The sequence below is a fragment of the Halichoerus grypus genome, chromosome 7, assembly GCF_964656455.1.
Source record: "Halichoerus grypus chromosome 7, mHalGry1.hap1.1, whole genome shotgun sequence".
Classification (NCBI taxonomy): Eukaryota; Metazoa; Chordata; class Mammalia; order Carnivora; family Phocidae; genus Halichoerus; species Halichoerus grypus.
Genome location: NC_135718.1, coordinates 11663653 through 11689973, shown reverse-complemented (window position 1 = coordinate 11689973; position 26321 = coordinate 11663653). Strand labels below are relative to the sequence as shown.

Genomic DNA, 26321 nt, shown 5'->3' with positions numbered 1-26321 from the left:
GATGACTCAGGGCGGAGCTCCGCATCCAAGCCGCTCGCCGCCAACTTCTCTGGATGGGACCAGAAGTTTCTAGCCGGCCAGTTGCTACCTCCCTTTATCTCCTTCCCCGTTGGCAGCAAGGAGGCTATTTCCAGACACTTCCACCCCTCTCCGGCCACGTCACCCCCTCCTTTAATTCATAAAGGTGCCCGGCGCCGGCTTCCCGGACACGTCGGCGGCGCGCACGGCTCTCGATCCGGCCGCGGCCAGCGAGCGACTCGGCGCCTGGAGGCCCGGCACCCAGCGACCCGGCACCCCGCGACCCGGCACCCCGGCGGCCGCCCCTCCGGGCCGACCCCGACCCAGCATGAGCGCTGCCACCCACTCGCCCATGGTGCAGATGGCGTCCGGCAACGGTGCCGGCGACCCCCTGCCCCCCGGCTGGGAAATCAAGATTGATCCGCAGACCGGCTGGCCCTTCTTCGTGGACCACAACAGCCGCACCACGACGTGGAACGACCCGCGCGTGCCCCCCGAGGGCCCCAAGGTGAGCCAGCCTGCGCCGCGCCCCGGCCGGCGGCCCCCCTCGACGGCGAGCGGCAGGGGCGGCTGCACCGGGCGGCGCTGCGGGGACCCCGGGCGCACCTGCCGGCGGGCGGCCGCGCCCGGGGTCCGCCCGCTGCGCCCCGACGAGCCCCCGCTCCGGTCCGTCCTTGGCCGGCGTCGGGGCGAGGGGGAGGCCCCGGAGCGGGGGGGCACTGTCCTCCCCGGGCCGCGTTTGGTTCCTGGGGGTTGGCCCGGGAAGTGCGACCCGCGCGGTGGCGCCAGGTGCCGTCCCACCGGCCCATCCCCCCGTCCCATGCCCCCCGAGGGCCGAGGGCCGGGTGGCTGGGGCTGGCCCGGGCTCCGGAGGGGCGGCCGGCCTGGTCAGCTCCGGAGGCCCGGGCTAGGCCCCGCCGCGGCCTTTGCGGCCGCCCGCCCGGGCTGAAGTCCCGGTTTCACTGCTGTGCGCGCTCCGGCGGACGCCGTAGGGGGCTACTCGTAAGCTTGGGGGTGGTCTAGAAGGAATTTTGCCTCCTGAAGTTCCTCAACTTGGTCGAGGGGCACCTTGACTTTACTGTCTCAGGCACAGTGACTCAGGGGACTGATGTAAGTACATTTCTCCCCCTTTTTGTATCTGCAATTAAAATTGTATTATTGTTTGAAACGGTTTTCAATAAGAATATATTCTAGTATGATTTGTTGAAAACAAGATGTTCTTCTCCCCGGCAATTTCTAAACTAAAGATGTGAGACTGTCTCATGGTTGACCATTGCCTTAAGACATTGCCTCACACTGGCTTGAAAGAGAATAGTTTGTTTTTGTTTTTTTTTTAATGGCATACATTCCCTTGTTATGGTATTAAAATACCTAGGATTTGTTTCTAATACACAAATAACTAATACAGAAGTACTTTTGGGAATGCAGCAGAAGTACGCCTCATTTATGTATATGCAAAGATATATGCTCTTTAACCCTTAAGAGCATGAAAGTTTGGAAATAGAAATTTGGAATCAGTCTGTTAACTTAAAAGATTACAACTATGTGTGCTACACTTCCAATTTTCTATAAATTTGAACTATTTCAAAATAACTTGGCAAAAGAGAAATACACTTAAAGAAAGGGGCATGTTATGCTGTCTGGGCAAAATTAAAAAAAAAAAAAAGCCATAAAGAGCTGGTCAGTTGTTTTGAAGATTTAAAAATTCACAAAATTAAAAATGCTTCATAAATCATTATTTTAGAAGAAATATTTTTATCATCCACTTTCATTTCTATGCATTTTTTAAATTAAAAATATTAATGAAAACCTGGTGCCCAACAGTGAGACATTGAACATTCAGCAACTTACATTTATAAGAAATTAATTGTATATTTTTATCTGAAAATTAGTACAAGAGTATGTAATTAGCCGGGATGGGCATAATTATATATACTTTTTTGTGTGTCTGTTCAGCCCATAATTGGGTGAAACTGAAGCACATTTCAAACCAGTCCTGTTACTGCAGTCTGCATGGATGTAGATCTTTGGTGTGGTGTAAAACTATCATTTCGAGGCCTCCTTCCTATAGAGACAGGGACTGTCGGAATCTGCTGGCACCCTTTGTTGTGACTGAAGGTCAAGTTTGAACATAGCCACTGTAAGTGCAGCGTAAACCCAGATTGCCAACACTTTGTTTTTAGAATAAGACTCACCCAGCAAGTTGAGATGTTTGTGTACCCATCCAGTGGATTGGCTAGGCTGTGGTTTCATAAGCCTTTTTAAAGGGGAAAAAAACAGGTTGAGTTATTATTATTCTCAACAAATAGAGAAAACAGCCACTAAATCAGACGTCTGATGCCAGAAAAGTGGATTTGAAAATTAAGTCTGAATTTTGAAGTTGAAAGGCCCACGAAGCTCTTTTAGCTCAGCCTCTTCCTTTTACTGAGAAAGAAACCCAGACAGGTCAAGTGTGTTTCCAAGGGTCACTCGGCTGGTACTAATAGCAAAGAGAACGACACCAGAAGGTCCTGATAAGAGGCAGGGTATCTGCTCAGAAGGTGGTAGAAGTGTCTAGAATTTTTGTGAAGCTGTGATGCATGCAGGCTGGAATACTTGGTTGTCTTTGTGTCCCCCCGGCCACCAATTGGCCACCAAGTACCGTGTGGCTGACCTCTGTGCTGTGATTACTTGGATGGTGAGGACTGGATGTGGTAACTCAAGAAATGAGTTCTCTTTAGCAGATTAACTACTGGAGATTAGTCAGCATGGCACCAGAATTTAAGGGGAGAATAAACATTCCGTTCATTGGCTCTTTGGGCTTCACGGCTTTCATACCTGTGTTTTGAGATACACAGAACATCTGGGTGACTCATTCAGTTTCACTTCCATGAATGACATCTTCCTCCAGACTAAACAGAACGGAAAATCCTTTAATATTGTTTTGTATTAGACATTGGCTCCTTAATGCGTAATGAGAAAGGGCCATGGCGTGGGACAGAGGGCAGTTTTGGAGGAGCTGAGCTAAAAGGACCTTCTGAACATCCTTATCTTCAAGAGGAGATGCGATCCATCAATAAAGAGCCATTTGTGAAGCATGAAAAAACAGAGGAAGCCCTTTTTTGGGGGGAAGACCGCCTCTGGGTGTTTTCAGTCTAACCTTGTTGGTAAAGGAATGGCTTTCAAGGAAAGGAAGTGACTAGAACTTTGTGTTTCATTGAGTCTTGTGTTCTGTCGTTTCCGAGTTGGTCCTCCCACAATGCCCTGAGGTAGGTAGAGTGACTCTCTGTCCCCAGTTTTACAGAGGGGGCAAGTGAGAGCAAGTGTCTTGCCCTTCCGTTGAAGAGGCCGGGTGAGTACAGGCTAAGACTTTGGGCTTCATCCAGCTCCTCTCCAAGCAACTGGACCTCCCCACCTGCAGGCTTCCTGGATGTTGATTTTCTGCGCACGTGGGCTTGCCACTAATCTCCTGGCAAGTTCATTCCGGTCCAGGCCCCTTCCCTGGCAGAGAGGTTGGCGCTCACTTTGGAGTCTGAGGATGTGCGGCCGCTCCTCCCGGTCCTGCCCTGACTAAACAAAGGCCAGGTGCTGTGTTGCTGTCTCGCAAAGCTTCCTGGGACCAGAGGGAGACCCTTCTCCCTCCACGAGCAGGGCTGTTCTAGCTTTGCAGATCTTAGAGGTCACCAGCGCAGATCCCCAAGGCCAGCAGTCTCCTGGGTAGCCTTTTTAAGAACACAGATCGTCAGCTGCGTCATCCCCCCCTACCTGCCACCCCCCCCCCCCCAGTGTTGAATCCAAATTTCTCAGGGTAGGGACCAGACATCTAGACGTCAGAGAAGTTTCCCTGATGATCCTGATTTTGCCAGATTGGCATTTGGGAGCCACTGGTGGCCGGTGATCCCATTTTGTAGGGGGAGGGGAGCTGCAATTCAGTGTCCGCCTTCCTGCAAGTAGGCCCTAGAACGGCTCAAGCTGTGCCTGCTTAGCATCTAAGCTGCAGAGCCTTTGCTGGAGGCCCCATCGTCCTTGGTGAAATTCCCCTGGTGCCTGGCTTGTGCCAGTGTGAATTTGGGGGTGGCAGTGCCCCGAGTCAGACTTAGGGCAGTGCCAAGACCCTCCCGTATCCCAGAAAGAAGTGAGCCAGAGCGTTTCCTTCCTGCTTTGCCCTCCCAGCAGAAGCTCACCATAATAATCTGACAGATTACACTCGGGCCCTGGGAGAGAGATGGAGAAACATCCTTTCGGAGGAAACTGGAAATGTTTTGAGTTACGACTGAAGTAGAGACCCATTTATTTTCTGCTCCAGCCTCCTGAATTTTCTTAAAGATGAGATCATTCTGCTCTTTGCAGATCGATTGCAAGCTCTTGGGCCTCTTAGCAGAATCAGAGCACAATCAGGAAATGAGTGGCCATTCTCTCCTTTGTATTTTCTAGCAAGTTGCATGATGGGGAAGCAAATTCCTTTGTGACTGATGAACAGGGATTTGTTGGGGGGGAGGATGAAGAGCATGGCCAGATGCCTTAGATGTCCAGCTCCTCCAAGACCTTCATTTTACCCTCCAAAGAACAGGCTGTGTTTGGCTTATGCAAGAACTGAACATAATTCGTCCCCTGTTTTGTAGAGTAGACTTGTCCTTTACGAGGGTAAAGCTGGTACCCAGGAGCTGTGTCGGCATTTGACGTTAGCCAGGGCCAAGGAGGGCTTAGCTGTTTGATGCTCTTGGGGCTGGTTGTGAGTCGAAAAGCTTCAGACCACCCGTGAGCATGAGACTTGATCAGCCGTGTCCTCCTGTCCCCATTTCTGGAATGACACACGGTTGCCTTATATAAGGTACTCTGCATGTTTATTAGTTCCTCTTGACCTTTTTAAATGGTCTGGTGTTTATCGTCAAAAATAGGAGACCATGCATAATCCAAACCTGCTCTTCCTCATTCCCATTTTTGCTGCTTTAATGTTGCTCTTAAATATTTAAGACATCTTACACAGGAAAACTGGGAGCAGAAGACAAAGGCCTTGCTTATTAGGAACCTCTGAGGACCCATTGGTGCTGATGAACATTGAAGAAACCTCTGTCCACCTGACTGTGGAATTCTCGAGCCCCTCCCAGCTCCCCATTGCTGGCTGATCGAGTTTTGACTTGGGCTCCTCTTCTGCCTCCAATCTCAGACTCACAGCTGGACTTTTGAAGCTAAACCCCAAATCCCGTCCTTTGCAAATGTGGACCTTGATCCTCACTGCTTGCTTGGCACTGTGGGACTGTGTGAGATGTCTGGTGTTATTAAGTCTTCACATATTTCTGTGAAGGTTTCTTCAGGGGCCTTAGAAGCCAGGCAGCTTGCAAAAGCTTCATGAGAGAGAATTTCTTTAGGATAGAATGAACCTTATATCTTTTTGTTTCTTTCTCTCTATATATATACACACACATACATGCATACGCATATGTATATGCCAAATGCTGGTTGGGTGCTTTACAAACCTTATTGCTTTAAGTCCTCAAAACAGCTCTCTAAGATGGAAACTATTAGATGCATCTGAGGCCTGTCAGCTGTGACACTACAGAAGGACTGTTGTGGCCAGAGGTTTTACCCTCACCTGCGGGGGGGGGGGGGGGGGGAGTGTCTGGAGGGGTGACAGATAGCCTCACCCCAGGAAGCCTGGCTGCTTCTCAGAACTCCTTTATGCTCGGAGCTCCCCAGGCACGGCCCCAGTTGATTAGAGACCACTCCTTTCCTGAGCCTGGGTCTGAACTTAGGAGATGGGCCCAAGTCTTATTCATTCATTCATTCCATCCGAAATTTACTGAGTGCCTGCTCTCTGCAAGTCATGGTGTTCAGTGTCATATGGAGGACAGGTCTGTCTCCTTCCATGTCATTCTCCGTGCAGCATTTCTGACACGTACCCCTCTCCAGTTGGAAGCAGGCTATCCCTGCTCCAGACTCCACATTACTTTGATTGGAATCTTTCTTCCAAAAGGCAGCACTTCGGGGCGCCTGGGTGGCTCCGTCATTAAGCGTCTGCCTTTGGCTCAGGTCATGATCCCAGGTTCTGGGATCCAGCCGCATCGGGCTCCCTGCTCAGCGGGAGGCCAGCTTCTCCCTCTCCCACTCCCCCTGCTTGTGTTCCCTCTCTCGCTGTCTCTCTCTCTCTGTCAAATAAAATCTTAAAAAAAAAGGTGGCACTTCTCTGCTTTGCCGTGTCCCCCTGGGCTGAGAGTTCCAGGGGGCAGTGGGCTGGCTGTCATCTTTCAGAGTCCTAAGTTCAGACTCCTGTCTCAGTAAATGATTCTGTGTGGAGAAGGGTAAAACCTGGCCTGGGCTCCGGAGTGGACAGGCTGGTAAAAGGAAAGCCGCCTATATTGAAGTGCAGGCTCACGCTTAGAGTTAGTGGAAGTTGCTGGATGCCTTTTATTGGTTCCTAAGCACTGAAGTGTTGTCCTGGGCTCCCCAAGGTCCCCCGGGGACAGGTTCCTTTTTACTGCATTTCTAACTGGCCTTTTCTCCACAAAGAACTTCAGTATTGATTCCCTAAGTTCATCCGTATGAGCCTGGAGAAGTTCTTTTTTTGTCCCCATCGGCGACACAGCATCTTGGAGCAGATGAGCTGGAAAGGCTGGGAGCCCCCGGCAGCCAGGCGCCGCTAATGCCCAGCTGCACAGAGAGCAGCCTCCGCGCTGTCAAAGGACCTCTCTCTCTCTTTTTTCTCCATGTGGCTGGCAGTAAGACCGGACAGTGCACAGCGAGGCTTCTTATTCACTGTCAATTCAGAAAAGCCCAGAATTCAGATTGCTCACTGCCTATGTCAAGAGCCCATAAACAGAGTGGCTGCCCCAGAGCTCCGAGCACAGAGCAGTGTCCCCAGTGACTGAGGTGAGACTCGCCACTGAAAATTCCCCAGCATCCTGTTGGAAAACAGCCATTTCCTATTTTGAAATCACGTCCTCAGTGTTCATGAAGGTCCAGTTGTAGATTTTTCCCTCCCGTCATTTTAAAGATTCTTCTCGGACACTGGATGGATGAGTGAATAGTTAAGTCCAAACAGCAGGAGGCTAGGAAAGAATACATGTATGCAGAAGACAAGGCAGCCACATCACTTTCTGAATCTTCCAAATTCATCCAACAGACCCTGAGTGTCAGGCGGGGACTAGGTGCCCGGATAGAGCTGGGTTTTCTCCCTCCAGAGGCCCCATGCTGGGCGCATGGGGCTGTGGTGACTCAGAATTGAGCAGAGTGCCGGCACTCCGCACTCCCGCCTGCCCTGCCTCAGCCAGGCAATGACTCAGCACCAAGCACTGGCTCCCTGGCCCAGAGCACACTTGAACTGAATGTTCCAGGTCTTGAGCCTCAGCCCAGTTTGACCAGGCAAAACTAAATACTTTCTCCCCTGCTGCGTTTTATCCTGGGAAGATGAAGGGTTTGAAGACATTAGCCACAATTATTATTACAGATTGTATAGGTATGGCAGGAATAGTGAAAGGGTTGACACATCCCTGGCCTTGATGTCAGACAAACCTGGGTTCTGGTGATCTCAGATAAATCACTCATCGTCTCTGAACCTCAGTCTCCCCTTCTGTAAAATGGGAACACCACCTTACCTGTCCAGCAGGATTGCGAGGATCAGGGGGATAGTGCATGGAAAGTGATGAGTCAGGGCCCGACTAGACACATGTGTTCAATCCATGGAAACGTCACAGCCTCCACTAAGAAGTAGGAGGGGATTCACCACATGGCAGACACATCTGTCTGGACATGGCTCCCAGGTAGACCTCAAGTCTTTTTTCTCAGAAGCAAGGCCTCTTACCCCTTGTACTACCTTAGCTGGCTGTCTTTCGACTAGTGTCTGGATGCCCTCGGCACCCTTCCCCGGGGTTCCCATGCCCCACATAACTCGGGGACACAGCGGGGGGCTGGGGTCAGATGAAGGCTGTCGGGCCTTCTGGAGCCTCAACCAAACCTGCAGCCCATAGCCTCAACCAGCTTCATCCCTGATTCATCCCTGACCCCCCAGCCAAGATAGGCCAGGAGGCATTGTGTTTCCTGGCCTCTGCTGCATGGGGTGGTGTGTTAACCCTCAACCTTGACTCCTTTAGGGGAGTGTCTCCCTCCACATCTCTGTACAGACCCCAGGACGGTTGCCAGGCAGGAGCGAGGTACCCAGTCCATGTTGTGGGGAAACTGAGTCATGTTAACTAGGGGCTGGCCATTTGCACAGCTGTTCTGGACCCAGCTCTAAGGGGTGGAAATGTCACTGCAGGTGGAAGGAGAGGGGGGTTTGCTAATTGCCACCACCCTCTTGGGGGAGTGTGGTTGTTGGAGGAATGCTTTGAGCAGCTGCTTAGGGTGGGGAGGAGAATCCCCAGGAATTCCCCTCAAAGCAGCTACCCTTGGTTAAAGGGGCTTTTGCCCTAGTGGCAGTTGGTAAATTGGAGATTTGGGGGAGGTGATTTTATACAAAATGCATATCTAGTGAGTCCCTGCACCCTGATACCAGCAAACACTTGCATAGTTGGGTGTCTAGCAGATGGTAGAGTCAGGTGACTGGTCAGTGTTCCACCTTCGTATGAGACCAGTCCTTGAGAAACCCATGCAATGAACCATGAGGGAGTCTCTTTATCTAACTTCAGACAGTTTGCTTCCCGATATGGAAATTTCAGGTATTTTTCCATCTGTGATTCGTGATTTCAGATCCTTAGAGCAGGTGTCCCTACTCCTTTTTTCTGAAGAGGAACTGGCTAGGGTTTTCATTTCCCTGAAGCCATGAGTTCAGGAGCTGGGCATTGGGTGACCAGGGTTCTCAGCCTGGTAACTGCCCGTGTTGAGGAGGGTTCCAGGGGGTGGGGGAAACGGGGAGGCTGGAGGCTGATGCTGAAACGCCAGCCGTGGCCCGTCGTGCCTGGCATGAAAGGTACCTGCACAGCCTGCTGGGGGACACGCTGAGGTTGTTGGTGAGACGCCAGGGCAGGTTCTGCTCCCAGACACATCCTCCTGCCCCAGCCTGGCCTGGGTTTTCTCACTCGGTCTCGGGCAGGAGTGCAGGGAGCCACAGTCAGTGCAAGTCGAGTGTGGATTGGTCCACAGGGCAGGTCCTTTCAGAGTGTCTGGGCTGGGGCTTCTTGGAGGGGGACAGGGGTTTAGGGCTCGGCCCCTAGAATGTCGGGCCGTGTTTGCTTCCCGATTGTAAAGCATTAGGTACAGTTCCCAGCAGAGAAAATGGCATCCTTGCTAATTAGTGTCCTTAAGACTCTCGGATAAAGGGGCTTCTAACTCGAACAGGCTTGTTACCGACCGGTGAGACCACTGAGGTTTTAGGCATTGTACACTATGGGCTCAACCAAGTGTTGCTCAGAAAAGCAGGGGTCTGTCAATAATCATTTGTGGAATGAAGGAACGTGATTGTGTAGGGCTTGGAGCAGGCTCAGCTTACATAGCCTTTCTTACGCCTTATTTCACTTAAATTTTGCAAAAATCCCTGGGGGTTGTGGGGATTTTTACAGCTGGAGAAACTGAGTCTTGGCAGCCGGGAGTCCTGTCCGAGGGCAAAGAGCTGGTGAGCAGCAGGCTGGGACTGGAGCTCAGGGTGACAGCTTGAAGCCCGGGGCTCACACTGGTTCATTCCTGCTTGTTTGGACAAAGCTGCAAAGAGAAGAGGTGTTAAGTTTCATTCTATAGAAAGTTTTCTCCGGTAGGAACACATCAGGACACCTGTCTCGGTGATCCCAGGATAAAGTATGTGTGCTTTGATAACAGGCAATCAGATCAAGCCTCCAGTCGCCCTGTCACTGGCCTGTGTCCAGAAATTATGGTCAGCACAGACTCTTGTCTTACCAGGAGCACCGCACACGGACTTCTGTGGAGGTGGATTTCGCTTGCTATTCAGAATTTACCTGATGTCCATTATATGCCCAAACTTGGGCGGAGGGAGAGACCCTTTATCACAATGCGGTAGAAACTGGAGGAATTTTGACTTTGGCTGAAGGGTATATCAAATCGGCAATAATACCTCATTCATTTCGATGGCCTGAGAGTACCAAACAGAAGGTCTTGGAAGGATGTTGAAGCTCAACTATTTGTGCTTTAGAAGGAAGTTTTTATTTTGTTTCCTGCCTGCTAGAAGCGAGCCAAGCTACTTAATTTTGATCCAGGCCCTAGATATATGGGGAGTTCAGGGTTCCTGTTTTCAAACTCCATCTTTTTTTCTTTGTTTTAGAAGCTTTGAAGTGTCATTAGTACAAGTCAACACCTGACCGTTGTGAAGGCTTCTGGCCTCAAAACCCAGTTACTGGATCTGTGTCCTATCAGGGAGCCCAGGGCTGCGGGGCAGAAGTGCTCCGGGGCAGCCCTGAAAGTTAACCTTTGTTACTCGTACCTTCGTTCAGACCGCAGTGGTGGGAGCTAGGACGTGTAGGTGCTGAGAACACTTTGGAGAGTGATGTGCTGTGGAGTTGAGGTTGGGGGTTGACGGGGGCTGTTTTCAGGGTTCAGAGGCCACTCAGTGAACTGGGAACCGATCATGGATAGGTCAAGGCAAACCCTGCTCCCCGGCTGTTCTCAAAGCCGTGGAGGTTGTGAAAGTGCAATGTCCAGCACAGTGGTTGGCATATGCCTGGTAGGTACCCAAGAGCTGTGTTCTTACCCTGCTTTTAAGGCACAAAGAGTCCTGGGATGCCAGGGTGGTGCAGTCGGTTAAGCACCCGATTCTTGGTTTCGGCTCAGGTGTGATCTCAGGATCGCGAGATCAAGCCCCATGTCTGATTCTGCGCTCAGTGGGGAGTCTGCTTGAGATTCTCTCTCTCTCTCCCTCTTCCTCTGCCCCTCCCCCCTTTGCTCTGTCACTGAAATAAATAAGTGTTTAACCAAAAAAAAAAAAGGAGGCACAAGGAGTCCTTCCAGGGGGTCAGTGGCCACCTCTTAACATTGGGACACCTTAAATCCCAGTGACAGCCATTCTGATTTAACTGAACACAGTTAAGAGTGTTCATTTTTAGATTTCTGTGACGTCAACTTCTCCTTGTTTTTGAGCTTTATGTAGATGTTTAGAGCTAGAGGGGACCTTGGAATAAGCACCATGAAGAACGCCAGAGCGGGAAGGAACCTCACGTGGATCAGTGTTTTTCAGTGCAGTCCTGGTCTAGGCTTCACCACATACCTACCGAATCACACTGCCCTGGGGTTGGACTTAGGGTCTACATTTTTAAGCATTTTCTGGGTGCTCCCGATGCCGCCTAGAGTCTGAGAACACTGCTTCATAGAGTCTCTGGGCCTCGCCTTCACTTTACAGCTGAGGAGAGTAAGGTCCAGAGAGGGGATGTGAGCTGCTTATATAACACACATATTTAGGGGCAAATCCAGGATTAGGACCGAGTGCTGTCTCTTTCCACATCTCCTAGCTGCCCCCTTAGTGCCCACATTGTTATTAAAAACCAGCAGCAAATCTCTGGTGCTCTTAAGAGTGCTCTTAAGCAAACAAGACTTGCGTAAGTCCACGGGCTCACCCAAGCTCAGAGTCTGACCCCAGGCTTCTCTAATAATACCTTGTCCTTAATAGGGCAGATCTTGGCTCATCTGGGGTAATTTTTCTCTGCTGTTTGGCCATCTCATGGAGTTGTGGAGTGCCCTGAGATGCGCCTCCACAGATTTTACTGCAGTGCAAAGCAAGGGAGAAGAATGAACCAGTTCCTTTTATAAATGCATGTAGTAAGATAAGCAAAGCCTTATTTCCTCATCGGATCTCGTATATATGGATTCCTGATGTCTTTGCCCAAAGATAAAGATGATGAGCTGAGCTGCGCTGGAAAATAATTCCTGGAGTGCGGTCATTCCTCCTTAAGCAGCTGCGGGGCAGGCCCTGGTGAGGAGGGGAGGACCTGCCGCGGCCTGCCCGGTCACGTGATAGCAGCTCGCTCCTCCCTCCCCAGAAGCGCTACCCCAAGGGGGCAGTCCCTGGTCCCCACTGAGGTCAGAAGGGAGCAAGTCATGGGTCCTGTATCGAGGATGCTGGCCTAACCAATAGGCTCTTTCTAGATGTGCTGGAACTTCTTAGGGGACTGAGGAGGCATGTTCTCCTCATATTCCACAAGAATCATAAACTATAACATTTCTCTCTTTTACTTTTTTCATTTTATTTATTTATTTTTTTAAAGTAGGTTTCACGCCCAGCTTAGAGCCCAGCAAGGGGCTTGAACTCATGGCCCTGAGATCAAGATCTGAGCTGAGATCAAGAGTTGGACGCTTCACCGACTGAGCCACCTACTTTTCTCATTTTAAAAAATGTCTTTTTTAAATTAGATTGTGATGTAAAGCACCATGGAAGACAGAAAGGGCAATTTAACTTTTGAGGTGGTGCTCTTTAGTTAGTAAACACTGAAGCGTCTGCTACTGACGCGACTCTAGCAGAGTAGACTTGGCAGAAGCGGGGAGGCGTCAGCATTCATTCCTGTTACGGGTCTTCGTCTAGGTGGGAGCTTCGCTGCTGGTTTAAATTATTCATTCCTACAAGTGCTTAGTCTTCTACTCTGTAAAGCTGGTGTGGTTTTTCTACTTACCCCCAGCAGTGTTTTTCTAAACAAAACCCTGATCAGACTGGAATGGGAGCATTCTTCTAGATGTGAGACTCATGAAGAGACATGGGGTTTTTTTCTTAAAAGGTATAAATGGGTCAACTCACACAGAACCCAGAGGGCAGAACGTCAGGGCCTCCAGGCCGCCCTTAATCCCCCAGCGGGCAGCACCATCTCTCTGTCAACCCCAGGCTCAGAACTCGGGTCTCGGTAGTGGCCCTTTACCCTCACTCCTGCTGTCCTGCCTGCCACGGAGGCCTTTCCGTTCTTCCTCCTGCTTGCCTCCCTGGGTCACCCTTCCTTTCCGCGCCCTCAGCCCCTGCTTTGCCCTTCCTTCCTTACTCTCACCCCGGACTCCTCCCCACGTTTCCTGACGTGTCCTGGTTTCTCCTTTCGGTTCCTCCTGTCTTGCTGAGGCATCTCTTGACAGCAGCCCTCAGGATAGTGGATCTCAGGCCTCTGGGCCTCCGGCCTTACCTTCTTCAGCTCAGCACTTACCTTCGCATGCTGTCCCCCTTCCCTCTGCTGCTCAGACTCCCCACCCCACCTCCAGTGACCACAGCTTTTCTCCAGCAACCACACGACCAAGACCAGACCCAGACACCCAGACGTAGCACATCTTCCCAGATCCAGGTGGCGTATTGGCTCCAGGAGGCAGTCCCTGCTGTCACCTCCTCTGGGCAGGAGGAAGTGTCTTCCTTCCTCCCTCCTTCCTGCCCTCCAGCCCTTGTCTTCCCTTTTCTCTTGTCGTTGTACAAAATCTATTCAGTGAGATGTATAAAATACGCAGCTCTTGGCAGGCAGCTGCCGTGCCTTCTGGATCCAGGGGCTTCCCCCAGGAGGAGCCAAGCCTCAGCCAGGTCCATCTAAGGTTTCCAGGCCCTGGAAGGGGCTGAGTTGGAGGCACAGCGAACAGCCGGCTTTGCGGGGGGTGGTGGGGTTGGCAGCCCTCACCTGTTAAAATCGGATAGTGTGGCTGGAATGCAGCAGGGGCTGGGCAGTGTGGAGGTTCCAGGGAAGTGTATGCTTTGATAGGTTTGTACGTAGGTATCTACCTATTTACTGCCATGCAGAAAAAGAACATTTCCATCCTCACAGAAAGTTCAACTCTCAGAAGGTTCAACACCCTCCCAGTGACTCTCATTTCCTGCGGGGCAGCCCCCACTCTGAATCTTCTGTCAGTTAGCTTTGTCCTTCAGATTTGATTCCTTTGACACTTTGAGGTCTGCGCAGCATGATTGTGCGCCTTTTGGGGGAGGGAACTCACATGGCTTGCTGCCTTCTGGGCATCCTTCTTGCATGTGCTCTCATAAAACCTCCCAGGCGTCCTGCGAGATGGGTGTTGCTAGCTCCATTTTCTGGATAAGGGAATTAAAGCTCACAGTTTAAGAGAATTATCTCAGATCACAGAACTGTTACTAATAGAGGTCAGAATCAACTGACATCCTATCTAGGACAGCCCCATCCTAGCTAGAAGAGCCCATGCATTTACCCCATTTGCAGAGCCTCCCATGCTTTCCAGGGGGGGTTTGCTTCCTGTGTGTTTCCTGCTGTCTCAAACTGTGTTGTAAGCCCCTAGTCGGCAGGGATCGTGCCTTGCTGGTCTGGTAAGCCCGCAGTGCCCAGCGTCAGAGTAGCTAGATGGTCACCAGGCGGTAGTCAGTGGATGAGGGCTTCCTAGCTGCCCTGCCCGAGGATTGTGCGGATAGCTGAGGCTTTTGTCCGTGGCTGGGAGGGAACAGTGAGCCCCCAGGCAGGCAGCAGAGAAGAGGCCCAGGACTTGTCCGGGCCCCTGCTTCAGGCTGGAAGGAGGGGTGCCCCGGCGAGGGGCTCACACGCTGAGATGGCGGATTAGGAGTCGGCACCACATAGCGCCGGGTGTCCTCAGTGCCTTCTGGTGCCCGTCTCGCGGCAGGAACCCACGGCCTGCTCTTGGGTGACCTGAGAGCTAAGCAGGCTAAAATAATGCCGCCACCCCGAGCACGTGGGGATTCTAATCTGAGAGTGCCTGTCTGCTGGTGTCCCCAAGGACACAGCGACACCCTTGCCTCTCCCCTGTGCGGGAGGCCCCGGGGCAGGGGCTCAGCAGGAGGGAAGCAGTTGACGGGGTCTGAAAGAGCTAAATTGCAGGGTCCACCACCACCGCCGGCTGTTGCACCCCAACACAGAAACAAGGCAGTTATAATGGTCGATCACTCAAAATGCAAAGGAGCTTTGCTTACTTGTGACTGGTTTTGCGGCAGTGAGAATTACACCCCGCAAGCTCCTAGAGTCTCAGTCTTTGGCATTTGTTCGCAGTTCGGAGAGATGCCTCCTGAAGGAAGGATCGTTCTCCTCCTTCATCGGTGACCTAGCCAGATGTGTGTAAGTGGCACAGTTCCATAGCATCCTCCTCTGTAAAGGACCCTCGAGGTGGCCTCAGGGGATAGTCAAGACTGGAAGCCTTGGGGGTCCCTGACTTTGGTTGCACAGCCCGTGGTGAGAAGTGACTTTGCCCCGTGAGTGACTGACTGGCCTTGTTGTCTGAAACAAGATCTTTCTCTGTGGTACATCTGGAACTTGGCCTCCTCAAGGGTCCCGAAATAGCCAGGCGGCTGCAGGGACAACTTCATGAGAGGACAGGAGAGGGGCCCCAGCCACTCCTCGCCAGAGCAGCCTTTGCCGCCGTCATCGGGCCAGCAGAAGTTTGTTCTCTTGCGGTGCTGCCCGTGTGCCTTCCGATCTCCCTCTCTTGCACCTTGTTCCGAAAGTGTCCCCGGGTGGGCAGCCTCGCCCCACCGCCGCCTGTCCGCGAGGGCGTCCAAGCTGTGTCCTGTGTCTGGGTCCAGCACAACCCTGTGTCCTTAGGAAACGCTAGGACCTTTGAGGAAGCGGGGAAGCTGGCTGTAATTTAGTGAGTTGGACCTGACTCATCCTCGCACCTTCTGATCTGGGTCTCTGATTTGGGGGACAGTCCGTGGCTCTCCTACATACTGCTGCTGGTTGTCACCCATAAAAGAAACCTGTCTGACCAGTTTGGGGAATTGGGACCTCTGTGTGCTCAGCGGATACCGTGGCTCACCTGCTTTCTCTCGATGCCCCTAACTCGTAAACTTCTGGCCATAGAGCGGCCTTGTAGGGGAGGGGCTCTCCGGCCGACGCAGAGGGTGCTTGGGAGCCGCCTCGCCCTCTGTGCTCGGCCAGCTTGGCTGGTGCCGGAGGTGGGGGACCTGCCCAGAATCACTCCGGAAGGTGGCACTTAGCCCCACGTTTTTGCTTCTTTGGGGTGTTTTCTTCCCAGTTCCTAACCAGACTCTTTCTCCTTTTTGTGTTGTAGGAAGCGCCGTCCTCTGCAAATGGCCCTTCCCAGGAGGGCCCCAGGCTGCTGCCTCCTCGGGAAGGCCACGCCGTGTACCCCCAGCTCCGACCAGGCTACATTGCCATTCCTGTCCTCCACGAAGGCGCCGAGGGCCGCCAGCCGCGCCCATCCTTTGTCTATCCCCAGCCAGGAACACAGCGATTCCGAACCGAGGCGGCCACAGAGGCTCCTCAGAGGTCCCAGTCACCCCTGCGGGGTGTGGCGGAAGCCACCCAGCCAGATAAACAGTGTGGACAGGCGGTGGCAGCAGCTGCGGGGGCCCAGCCCCCAGGCTCCCACAGACCTGAGGTAAGGAGAGCGAGCCGGTGCATCTGGGCCTGGCCTGCAATGGCAAAGGTCACCCAGCAAAGACAGCATGACAGCCCCACAGTGTCCCCCAGCATTTCACAGGTGTGTGACCCCACAGGCAGGGGTCATGGCTTATTTTTGTGGTTAAGGAATTGGGGTTCAGAAGGGTAAACAGCTTGGTCCAAATGTATAAAGGTGGAAGTATGGCATTTCTGGGACCGGAAGCCTGGCCTTCTGGCTCCTAATCTGGTGCTCCTTAACTCCTACCGGGCTTTCTGTGACCGAAACACAGGGATAGCGATGTGTTATTTCATTTAGTTCAGTACTTATGGATAGGTATTAACCGCTTGGAGCTGTTTTGATACAGCGTCCCATGGCTTAAAAGGAAACCCAGAGGGGCGCCTGGGTGGCTCAGTCGGTTAATAAGCATCTGCCTTCAGTTCAGGTCATGATCCCAGGATCCTGGGATCAAGCCCCACGTCAGGCTCCCTGCTCAGCGGGAGCCTGCTTCTCCTTCTCCTCTCCGCTTGTGCTCTCTCTCTCGCTATCTCCATCACTATCTGTATGTCTCTCTCAAATAAATAAAAAATAAATAAAATCTTAAAAAAAAAAAAAAAGGAAACCCAAAATAAAGAGTCGGGAGGTCAGCTGCTCGATGACAGGGTTTTATTTAAGCCTGAAGTCCATGCTTCAGTGCACTAATATCTAAAGAGTTCTTAATCCAGTTCTTAGCTGGGATTTGAGGGCCAGCGGACCCCAGTAGGATTCCTGAGCAGCAAGCCCTTCTGGTTTTCCCGTCTGCAGATTGTCCAGAGTTGGGGGTGCTGATTCTCACTCCGCGTCTGTGCCCAGAGTTAGCCTTGCCTCCTTTGCCTCTGTTCTTTTCCTTTCTTGGAGGAGGGCCTGAATTTGTAATATTTTGTTGTAAGAATGTCACTTTTGAGTGACACATTAATCAGAGAAATCTGAAGCACATTTGAGCTAACAGGGCCCTTTGAAGCCAGCTGGGGAAACACCCAGCTGATTTTCTAGGCAGTCCAGCGGCTGGCCTGCCTCGGGCACGTGGGATGGGCTGCTCTCCGTGCCCAGCTGCAGCCTCTGCAGATTGCAAGGAAAGGGTTAGAGAAAGAGGTGACACTGGTAATAACAGAAGCAGCGCATTGAGCACTTCTCTCTCGCTCTAATTAATTAATTAACTTTAAAAAGGCTGTTGAGCTGGGAAGAATTGGAATGCCAGCCTCTTGGCTCTAGAGCCCTGAGTCCTAGCAGTACATTTGGGAGATGGAAAGTTTACAGGTAGACGGTCCTAACGTGTTACCCTGAGCAGGCACATAAAGGAGGCACAGTTGGGGCAGCAGGGCAGAGGGTCACTCACGCCTCCACTCGTTGTGTTTTGCAGCGATCCCAGTCTCCAGCTGCTTCGGACTGCTCGTCCTCGTCCTCCTCGGCCAGCCTGCCCTCCTCCTCCGGCAGGAGCAGCCTGGGCACTCACCAGCTCCCTCGGGGCTATATCCCCATCCCTGTGATACACGAGCAGAATGTCACCCGGCCGGCCGCCCAGCCTTCCTTCCACCACGCCCAGAAGACCCACTACCCAGCTCAGCAGGCCGAATACCAGACCTACCAGCCGATGTACCACCGGGCCCCGGGGGACGACTGGGAGCCCCGGCCCATGCCGGCAGCATCCCCATTCCGGTCACCCGTCCGGGGTGCATCCAGCCGGGAGGGCTCTCCAGCCAGGAGCAGCACACCAGGGCACTCCCCATTGCCCCACCGAGTGCACACCGTGATCGACAGGCCTCAGGTACGGAGTTGGTGTCCACAGACTGGACCCCACAGCATCTCTCCAGGGGCTGAGGAGCAATGTGCAGGTGCTCTGGTTCCTCCGTGGGTCCTAACTAGCTCACACACGTGTTATTGGGGGAAAGCGAGATCCTGGCTTTGGCCGGTCACCAGCAGAAATGCAGGAGAGGTGCTGGGAACGCTCAGTACTTTCTGCAGCTTTGCTCGTTTGTCATTGCAGCTGCCTTCGGGGTAGAACCCCCGCCACCCCTGGGGGGAAATAGCTGGGCGGTGTGTGTAGTGTCACTCACACACCTGGGACCCGGGTGTCTTAGCACCCACCACAGTTTTTCAGGGCCCTTCAGACCCCTTGCACACCCCAGCCACAGCCTCGTCTCCAGTGTTCCAGGCAGCTTGTCACCTTCTCACAGATACCCCTTCTCCACTCTGCAAGCCCTTTCTGTTCTTCCCACCTCTGTGCCTTTGCTCTTGCTGACCCAGCTCCCTGAAATGCCATCACAATCCAGCTTCTCCCCATCCTCCAAGGGACCAGCCAGCCTAGCCTCTTCCGTGAAGCCGCCTCCTCTTCCTCACGGCATCCCATCACAGTCCCTTATGGCTTGGTATGGGTTACTCGGTGCATTCCAGAAGTGTTCTTCTTACCTGTTCAGCTCTGAGCTGGACGACAGGGACCTGTCTTACACTTCTCTACTTTGGGGTAAAGGACCACATTGCCTGACTGATGATGAGCCGGCTGGCTGGCTGGCTGACTGGGAAACCTTCCAGCCTGGTGAAGTTGCAGGCACAGACCTGTTCATCCTTCCGGGGCAACTCGTAGGGCACATCCTGGAGGAGGAGGAGGTCATTAGTTTTCGTAGCTCGTAGCTTAGCAGAGCCTTGAGCAGCCCTGGGCCCCCCAACTTGAGCAGCCGAATTGGTTCTCTGCCACAATTTTTTAGAAGGAAAGCCCCTCATAGACAAATGCAGGGTGTCTTACCATAAATGGTGATAGCACCCTCTTATGGTTCTTCTTTTAGCTTCTTTATTTGGAAATATTTCAGCCTTACAGAGGAGTTACAAGAATCCTACAAAGTAACCCAGTATATCCTTCATCCAAATTCACTGTTAACATTTTGCTGTATTTGCTTTGCCATTTCTTATTTCCCTACGTATTGTCCATGTGCTTTCTTTGTTGGAGATCTAATTGTAGATATTGTGCCCCTTTACCCATAAATAATTCAGGAAAAATTTTCCTAAGAAAGACCTCATTCATAACCACAGTACAATGATCAGAATCAGGAAAATTAACATCCTTAAGACATTGTTATCTGATACAGAGTCCACTTTCAAATCTCCTTGATAGCGGTTTCCCCGTTCCAGGATCTAATCTAGGATCATGAGCACCACATTTAGATATCATTTCTCTTCAGTCTCCTTCAATCTGGAACAGTTCTTCGGACTTCCTTTGCTTTCATGACCTTGACATTTTCAAAGACTACAAGCTGTAGAGCAACTCCTCTTAAGAGTTTTTAAAGTAATTTTTCTTACCCAGGGATTGTTTTAAGACCCAAAGAGGGGTGTGTGGCTGGTTCCTGAGTGTTAAGAGCCAGAGTTGAGGCCGTCTGCATTGGCAAAAGAGGTCTGGTGGAAAAGGGGGTTGTTGGCACTCAGATGGCTAAGTAGCCACCAGATCCTAACCGCACCTCTCTGTGTATTGTAACATTATTCACAATAGGCAAGATACAGAAGCTGCCCAAGTGTCCATCGATAGATGAATGGATAAAGCAGATGTGGTATACATATACGCCGGAATATTACTCAGCCATGAAAAAGAATGAAATCTTGCCATTGGCAACAACACAGATAGACCCAGAGGGTATCAGGTGAAGTGAAATAACTTGGAGAAAGAGAAATACCATATCATTTCACTCATATGTGGAATCAAAAAACAAAAGAGCAAACAAAAAACCAAGCAGACTCCTATAAGCAGAGGACAAACTGATGGTTGCCAGCAGGGAGGTACATGGGGGGGGGGATGGGCAAAGTAGGTGAAGGGGATTAGGAGGTACAGACTTCCAGTTACAGAATCACGGGGATGGTAAGTACAGTGTAGGGAATATAGTCAATAATACGGTGAGAACAGACGGCGACTTTACTTCCTCGGGTGAGCCTGCGGAGCGTGCGCAGCCGTTGAGTCAAGGCGTTGTGCTCCTGAAACTAGAGCGTCGTCTGTCAGCTCTACTTCAGTCATAAAAAGGGGGGTGAGAGGTTCACTAAATTGCTAGGAGAGCCAAGATATTTGTTTTAAGCACAGCTCATTCTAAAAACTGTCGCTCGGAGTTACATTAAAAAGCACCTCAGGGGCGCCTGGGTGGCTCAGTCGTTAAGTGACTGCCTTCGGCTCAGGTCATGATCCCAGGGTGCTGGGATCAAGCCCCGCATCGGGCTCCCTGCTCGGCGGGAAGCCTGCTTCTCCCTCTCCCACTCCCCCTGCTTGTGTTCCCTCTCTCGCTGTCTCTCTCTCTGTCAAACAAATAAATTAAAAAAAAAAAACAAAAAAAAAGCACCTCAGCCTGGGCAGCCAGGAGTCAACGCGGAGACGCGCAGCCGAGGGTTGGCACAGACGTGCCCCGCGAAATTCTCCCAGAGTTAACTATTTTGGGCATCCTGCTTATTCTCAGAAAAATACATCAATCTGGGCAGAAACCACGAGGCTGTCATAGATTTAAAAAAAAAACAAAGATGACAACTTTTCTGAAACAGGACGTGGGACTTGCCCTCCCGGAACAGAGACCGTCCCCAGGGCGTCAGGGAGGGTCGTGTGGCGGTTACTCCTCCACGGCTGCCTCACCGAAATTCTGAGTCACGCAGGACTTTGCTTGGAGCTAAACTAGCTCGGCAGTCAGTGAGGTTGTTGGTGAGCGAGTTTTCATTTTTGAAAACTATATTGGTTTTCTTTTTGTTGCCCTAAGAATACCATCTACAGAAAAATCCAGTGAGCGGTAACAGATGCACAGTCTGGGGTGATGAGTGGAAATGAGTGGTTCGGTCCCATACACGAACAGCATGTTTTTATTCTGTAACAGTATGTGGTTGGCTTCGAAAATCTCTTTTATACTGTTAAAGCCATTCCCCAGTTTTCTTTATAGTCAATAGTACTAGCTACAGACAACTGCCTGAGACTCTCAGCCAGTTATTAAAAATATCTTTGTGTCCTTGCCTGTTCTCAGCAGCCCATGACTCATCGAGAATCTTCACCTGTTCCCCAACCTGAAAACAAACCCGAAAGCAAGCCAGGCCCAGTTGGACCAGATCTCCTTCCTGGACACATCCCGATTCAGGTGATCCGCAAGGAGGCAGATTCAGCACCTGTCTCCCAGAAGCCCCCACCCACCTCTGAGAGGGTGGAAGTCAAGGTTCCGGCGGCTCCGGTTCCTTGTCCTCCCAGCCCCGCCCCTCCTGCTGTCCCCTCGTCCCCCAAGAATGTGGCTGCCGAAGAAGGGGCAGCCCCCGGCCCTGCCCCCACGGAAGCCACACCTCCCAAACCAGGGGAAGCTGAGGCGCCCCCAAAACACCCAGGCGTGCTGAAGGTAGAGGCCATCTTACAGAACGTGCAAGGGCTGGAGCAGGCCGTGGACAACTTCGAAGGCAAGAAGACGGACAAAAAGTACCTGATGATAGAAGAGTATTTGACCAAAGAGCTGCTGGCCCTGGATTCGGTAGACCCCGAAGGACGAGCCGACGTCCGTCAGGCCAGGAGAGATGGTGTCAGGAAGGTTCAGACCATCCTGGAAAAACTTGAACAGAAAGCAATAGATGTCCCGGGTCAAGTCCAGGTTTATGAACTCCAGCCTAGCTCCCTCGAAACCGATCGGCCACTGCAGGAGATCATGGAGATGGGTGCCGTGGCAGCAGACAAGAATAAGAAAAGTGCCGGAAATGGAGAAGATCCCCAAACTGAAAGCCCACAGCCAGAAGCCAAAGCAGCAGCAGCTGCAAACCCGGGCAGCCCCAGCACGACAGACCCAGCTGGGAACCCAGCCGCCCCGTAGTCTCCGCCACGCGCCGCAGACCCGGGCCCTGGGAACTGCCGGTGTGCGGTAGGGAATTTTAAGTTGCATGCATTTCAGGGACTTTAAATCAGTTTGTTTTTACTATTCGTAGGCGCTTCGTACACAGTAACTTGGGTGGAGGCCAAACACACTAATTAAAGGGCTAAAAGGAGAATGATGCTTTTCTTCTGTATTCTTATTCTGTACAAATAAAGAAGTTGCTTGTTTCAGAAATTTAACCCCATTGCTTGTTGTTGGGGCCCTTTCTGTGCTTGGAAACCACGTGTCAGCCATGGTTGTAAGCTGTCTTCATGGAGCTCTGGACCGAAGGAGGTTTTTGGCTGGTCGATGGGGTGTTGATTTCCCATCGCACAAATATGGAATCCATTTTTCAGAAATGTTGCCCTTTTAATGGGATGATTCTCTTCATCTCATAGCTAAAATAGCTAACTTTAGATAGAATAAAATGTGCAAGGAGCCCTAGGAATATCTGTATGTTGGATGACTTTAATGTTACCTTTAGAAAAAGGAAAATAAAGTAATACTATAACTCAAGATGGTTTTTTGTGATTTCTAACGTTTTGAGGAGCGGCAGCATTAAGACTGGGTCTCCCTGGCTTCAGTAACCGTCCGTAGCAGACGCATTTTCAGGCCGGCTCCGGGATCCACGACCTCTGTCCGGCCCGGCTCATGAGAGAATGAGTGTCCATCACATTTCATCCTCAGATTGCAGCTGGTAACTGGGAATACTCGAGGCTGTGCACCCAGGTGATGGGAATGTTCCCCTTCCGATTGGCCCAGCTCAGGGGCCACTCTGGGAGCATCTCTGCTCACCTGGCCTCAGGCCACCCTCAGGCCTCAGCAAGGGGCTGGGAGGATTCAAATGGACCCTTGTGTTGCCCGAGGCTGACCAAAGTGTTCTGTGCAGTCCAGGTCACTGGGGTTGGGAATGTGTTCTGTGAGAGTTTTAGGGTCATCTTTATCCGACATTTCTCTGAGTCATCAAACCAGGCTGGGTTTATCTTCCCAGATTGGGTTCCTAGAAGCCATAGGGGTTAGGATCAGATGTACCCAGAAGCCAGTGGATGGAAGAAGATCCTTCTTTGTATGCCAGTGTTTTTTAAAAGCTTGGGAAGGACCACAGCCTCTGAATGTGCTAGACTTTGGTGTTTTAATTGCTTGTAAATCAAAAATGGAAGAGAAGGACAGTCCTGAGAACTTGGAACCCCCAGAGAGCATGCTGACGTAGAGCCCCCATGCCGAATTCCTCAGGACTGTACTGAGTTTAATATTGGTGCGTGACTATGCCATACAAAAATACACGCTCCTGGAGTTGCCACTCTTAGCCCGATGAGAAAGGTTGAAGTCATTCCGATGGGAATCCGCCAGCATCGTTCCTGGGTGAACTCATGTGGGGAGTACAAGCTGACTGCTGATGACACACCATTGATTCTAGAAACCTGACTGTGTAAGTAGGGGTAAAGGCCTCTACTGGACTTTTTTTAAATGAACCAAAGATAAAGAATGTGACCACTTCTTTTTTTTTTTTTTTTAAAGATTTTATTTATTTATTTGACAGAGACAGTGAGAGCAGGAACACAAGCAGGGGGAGTGGGAGAGGGAGAAGTGGGCTTCCTGCCGAGCAGGGAGCCCGATGTGGGACTCGATCCCAGGACCCTGGGATCATGACCTGAGCCGAAGGCAGACGCTTAACGACTGAGCCACCCAGGCGCCCAAGAATGTGACCACTTCTTTTTGTGACTTGGGCATCTATGCTCAGCGGACCTTGACATGAAGATTCCTTGGGTGGTTATGAATTGGACTGATGTAATTTTTATCACTAAACATCAATAGATAGCCCTTTACTATAGTTAGAAGATTTTTAATCATTCAAATCGGATGGTACCTGGCTATCCGGGTAGGAATTATCTGGCCTGTGTTGGTGGTCCCTGGGTCTTACATGGGGGCAACAGGCTGGCTATGGGACTGGCTGCAAGGTTCTTACTAACATAACTGTCCTGGTCTCTGTAGGAGTCGGGGCACAGATATCCACTGAGGATCTGTGGGGGGTTTCTGCTTGTGTAATCATCCAGGTGCCCTTTAGAGAACATCATAGTGGAGAACACAGGCTTGAATCAGAACTCTTGGGTTCGGTTACAGCTTCTTGTAATAGCCTTTTCCTTCCTTGTTTCCTCAGTTGTAAAACGGGGGAAAGTGATTAAATGAATTGAGACATGTGGAGCGGTGGAAGTTGTACCTGGCACGTAACAAACATTAGTTATTCTCAACATCCTCATGAAGCGGGTGAGGCAACAGGAAGTGACTTGCCCACAGAACTGGGAGCAGAGACAGGATTTGAATCCAACCCCAAGAGCCATAAAAGTCATGTTAGTCTCACCACAGTGCGCCATCTTCTTCTTTTTTTAAAAAATTTATTTCTTTCAGGGGAACCTGGGTGGCTCAGTTGGTTAAGCGTCTGCCTTCGGCTCAGGTCATGGTCCCGAGGTCCTGGGATTGAGCCCCGCATCGGGCTCCCTGCTTGGCAGAGAGCCTGCTTCTCTCTCTCCCTCCGCCTGCTGCTACCCCTGCTTGTGCTCTGTCAAATAAATCTTAAAAAAAAATTTTTTTTATTTATTTCAGAGGTTCCTGGGCTTGGATTCCAGAACTTTCTAGAGCAGCTCCCACTTCCTTTCACTAAGGGTCTGCGCCGCTCCAGCACATTCCCACCTTTGAGTGTGCCCTCGCCACTCTCCCCTCTTGTCCAGATCTTGCTCACCCTTGAGCCCACTATTTTGTGAAACCTTCCCTCCTGGGACAGTACCTTCCTTCTCAGACTTTCTCTCCCCCAAACTCCGTGCCTTCTGTTTGCCAGGGCCCAATTGTCTTCCACCTGTTTGAACATCTCCAGTCATTTCCTGAGCAAGACTGTAAATTCCCCGAGGCAGTCCATTTTGAAACCTCCTAATGTTGGGGCGCCTGGGTGGCTCAGTCGTTAAGTGACTGCCTTCGGCTCAGGTCATGATCCCAGGGTCCTGGGATCAAGCCCCGCATCGGGCTCCCTGCTCCACGGGAAGCCTGCTTCTCCCTCTCCCACTCCCCCTGCTTGTGTTCCCTCTCTCGCTGTGTCTCTCTTTCTGTCAAAATAAATAAATAAAATCTTTAAAAAAAAAAAAAAAACCTCCTAATGTCACCGTTGTTGTGCAGACCTGGGCACAGAGGTACCCTGGATGACCAGGAGACCCTTAAAGTCCCTTTGACTTAAGACCTTATGTGTCCAAGGCTCAACTGACATTTATTCCAAAATAAGCATCAATAATAGTTGATGGGCGTTTAGGGTCCCCAGCTGTGTTGAGTGTGGGTAAGTTGTTTCCTTTCTCTGGCCCTTCCCCGCCCTCCATGGAAGGTGGGCACTGACCAGGGCCCTTCTTGGTGGTCTGGATGATTCTGGTGAGTCCATGCTTCTTACGGGGTTGAGTCTCTGTGCAGCATGGAGCTCCACTGTGGGCTTGCATTCCTGCAGCTCCCGTGTGAGTGGCCAGTTTGCACACTGTTCTGTAACATTATACAAATGTAATCATATGCCAGGGAACAGGAGCCAGAGTCGCAGTTATTCTGGGATGTGCAGGAGCCTGTGGGAAAATGCTGGAACATATCTGAGTCACTCAGGCAAATACCTTTCTTTCCGTGTTCCAGCATGTTTTGAGCTTCCAGGCGGCACAGATCCGCTCCAGCAGGCGCACACGCTCTGCGTGTTGGGCCTGCCCTTCCTGAGCAGCACCCCCTGTTTCCCCGCGGTGCTGCGGCCTCCTCTAGGCTCTGAAAAGTGAGTGCGGAGGGCGGAGCGGCAGGGCTGGATTAAGCCCTTGGAGGCCTTCAGGGTGGGAAAAATTCGTGGTGACGCCCCCAGAAGGGATTCAAAATAAAAAGCAGTAATAAGCCCCAAGTAAGTGTAAGGATGATCTGAATGTGCCATGTTACACTCTGTTGCTTTTTAAAAACTGGAAATAAAACTCCTCCAGTTGTGTGTGTGTGCACGCACTTGGGTGTGTTCTTGCTTTCCTGGGACTCAGGCTGCCTGTTGTCCAGCGCCACCCACTAGGAACCAGTGGAGATCAGAAAGAGCCGCCTCGGTTCCCGGGGAGGGCGCCGAGCAGGGCGAGTGGGGACCAGGAGCAGAGCACAGAGTACTAACCATCCTGGTTTCAGGGAGAGGGTGGGGAGGCAGCCGCAGGACCTGCGGACGGGTCCTCTGCAGACACGGGAGTCCAGAACAGGGGGGCCAGAACTGCA

At 51.5% G+C, this 26321-nt stretch overlaps 1 protein-coding gene and 1 long non-coding RNA gene across 4 annotated transcripts; one reads left to right on the top strand and one right to left on the bottom strand.

Moving 5' to 3' along the window:
- On the top strand, nucleotides 1–22586 carry BAG3 (BAG cochaperone 3). 2 transcript variants are annotated; one of them, XM_036123816.2, is made up of 4 exons: nucleotides 1–526; nucleotides 15868–16197; nucleotides 17597–18001; nucleotides 21213–22586. In XM_036123816.2, the coding sequence occupies exons 1-4, from the start codon at nucleotides 347–349 to the stop codon at nucleotides 22029–22031; spliced, it is 1734 nt and encodes a 577-aa protein (XP_035979709.1). In that variant the 5' UTR covers nucleotides 1–346; the 3' UTR covers nucleotides 22032–22586. The 2 variants fall into 2 exon arrangements, with proteins under 2 accessions (XP_035979709.1, XP_035979708.1); XM_036123815.2 differs by having other exon boundaries at nucleotides 21210–22586.
- On the bottom strand, nucleotides 16854–18782 carry LOC144382533 (uncharacterized). 2 transcript variants are annotated; one of them, XR_013449585.1, is made up of 3 exons: nucleotides 18643–18782; nucleotides 17573–17717; nucleotides 16854–17295 (listed from the first exon to the last, which is right to left on the bottom strand). It is a non-coding gene; the product is annotated as an uncharacterized LOC144382533 (long non-coding RNA). The 2 variants fall into 2 exon arrangements; XR_013449586.1 differs by having other exon boundaries at nucleotides 16854–17100.
- Nucleotides 22587–26321: the final 3735 nt, after the last annotated feature.

Coding starts and splice junctions, on each gene's coding strand:
- BAG3 (XM_036123815.2), top strand. CDS start 347: ATGAGCGCTGCCACCCACTCGCCCATGGTGCAGATGGCGTCCGGCAAC. Junction 527..15,867: donor TGCCCCCCGAGGGCCCCAAG/GTGAGCCAGCCT, acceptor TTTGTGTTGTAG/GAAGCGCCGTCCTCTGCAAA. Junction 16,198..17,596: donor CAGGCTCCCACAGACCTGAG/GTAAGGAGAGCG, acceptor TGTGTTTTGCAG/CGATCCCAGTCTCCAGCTGC.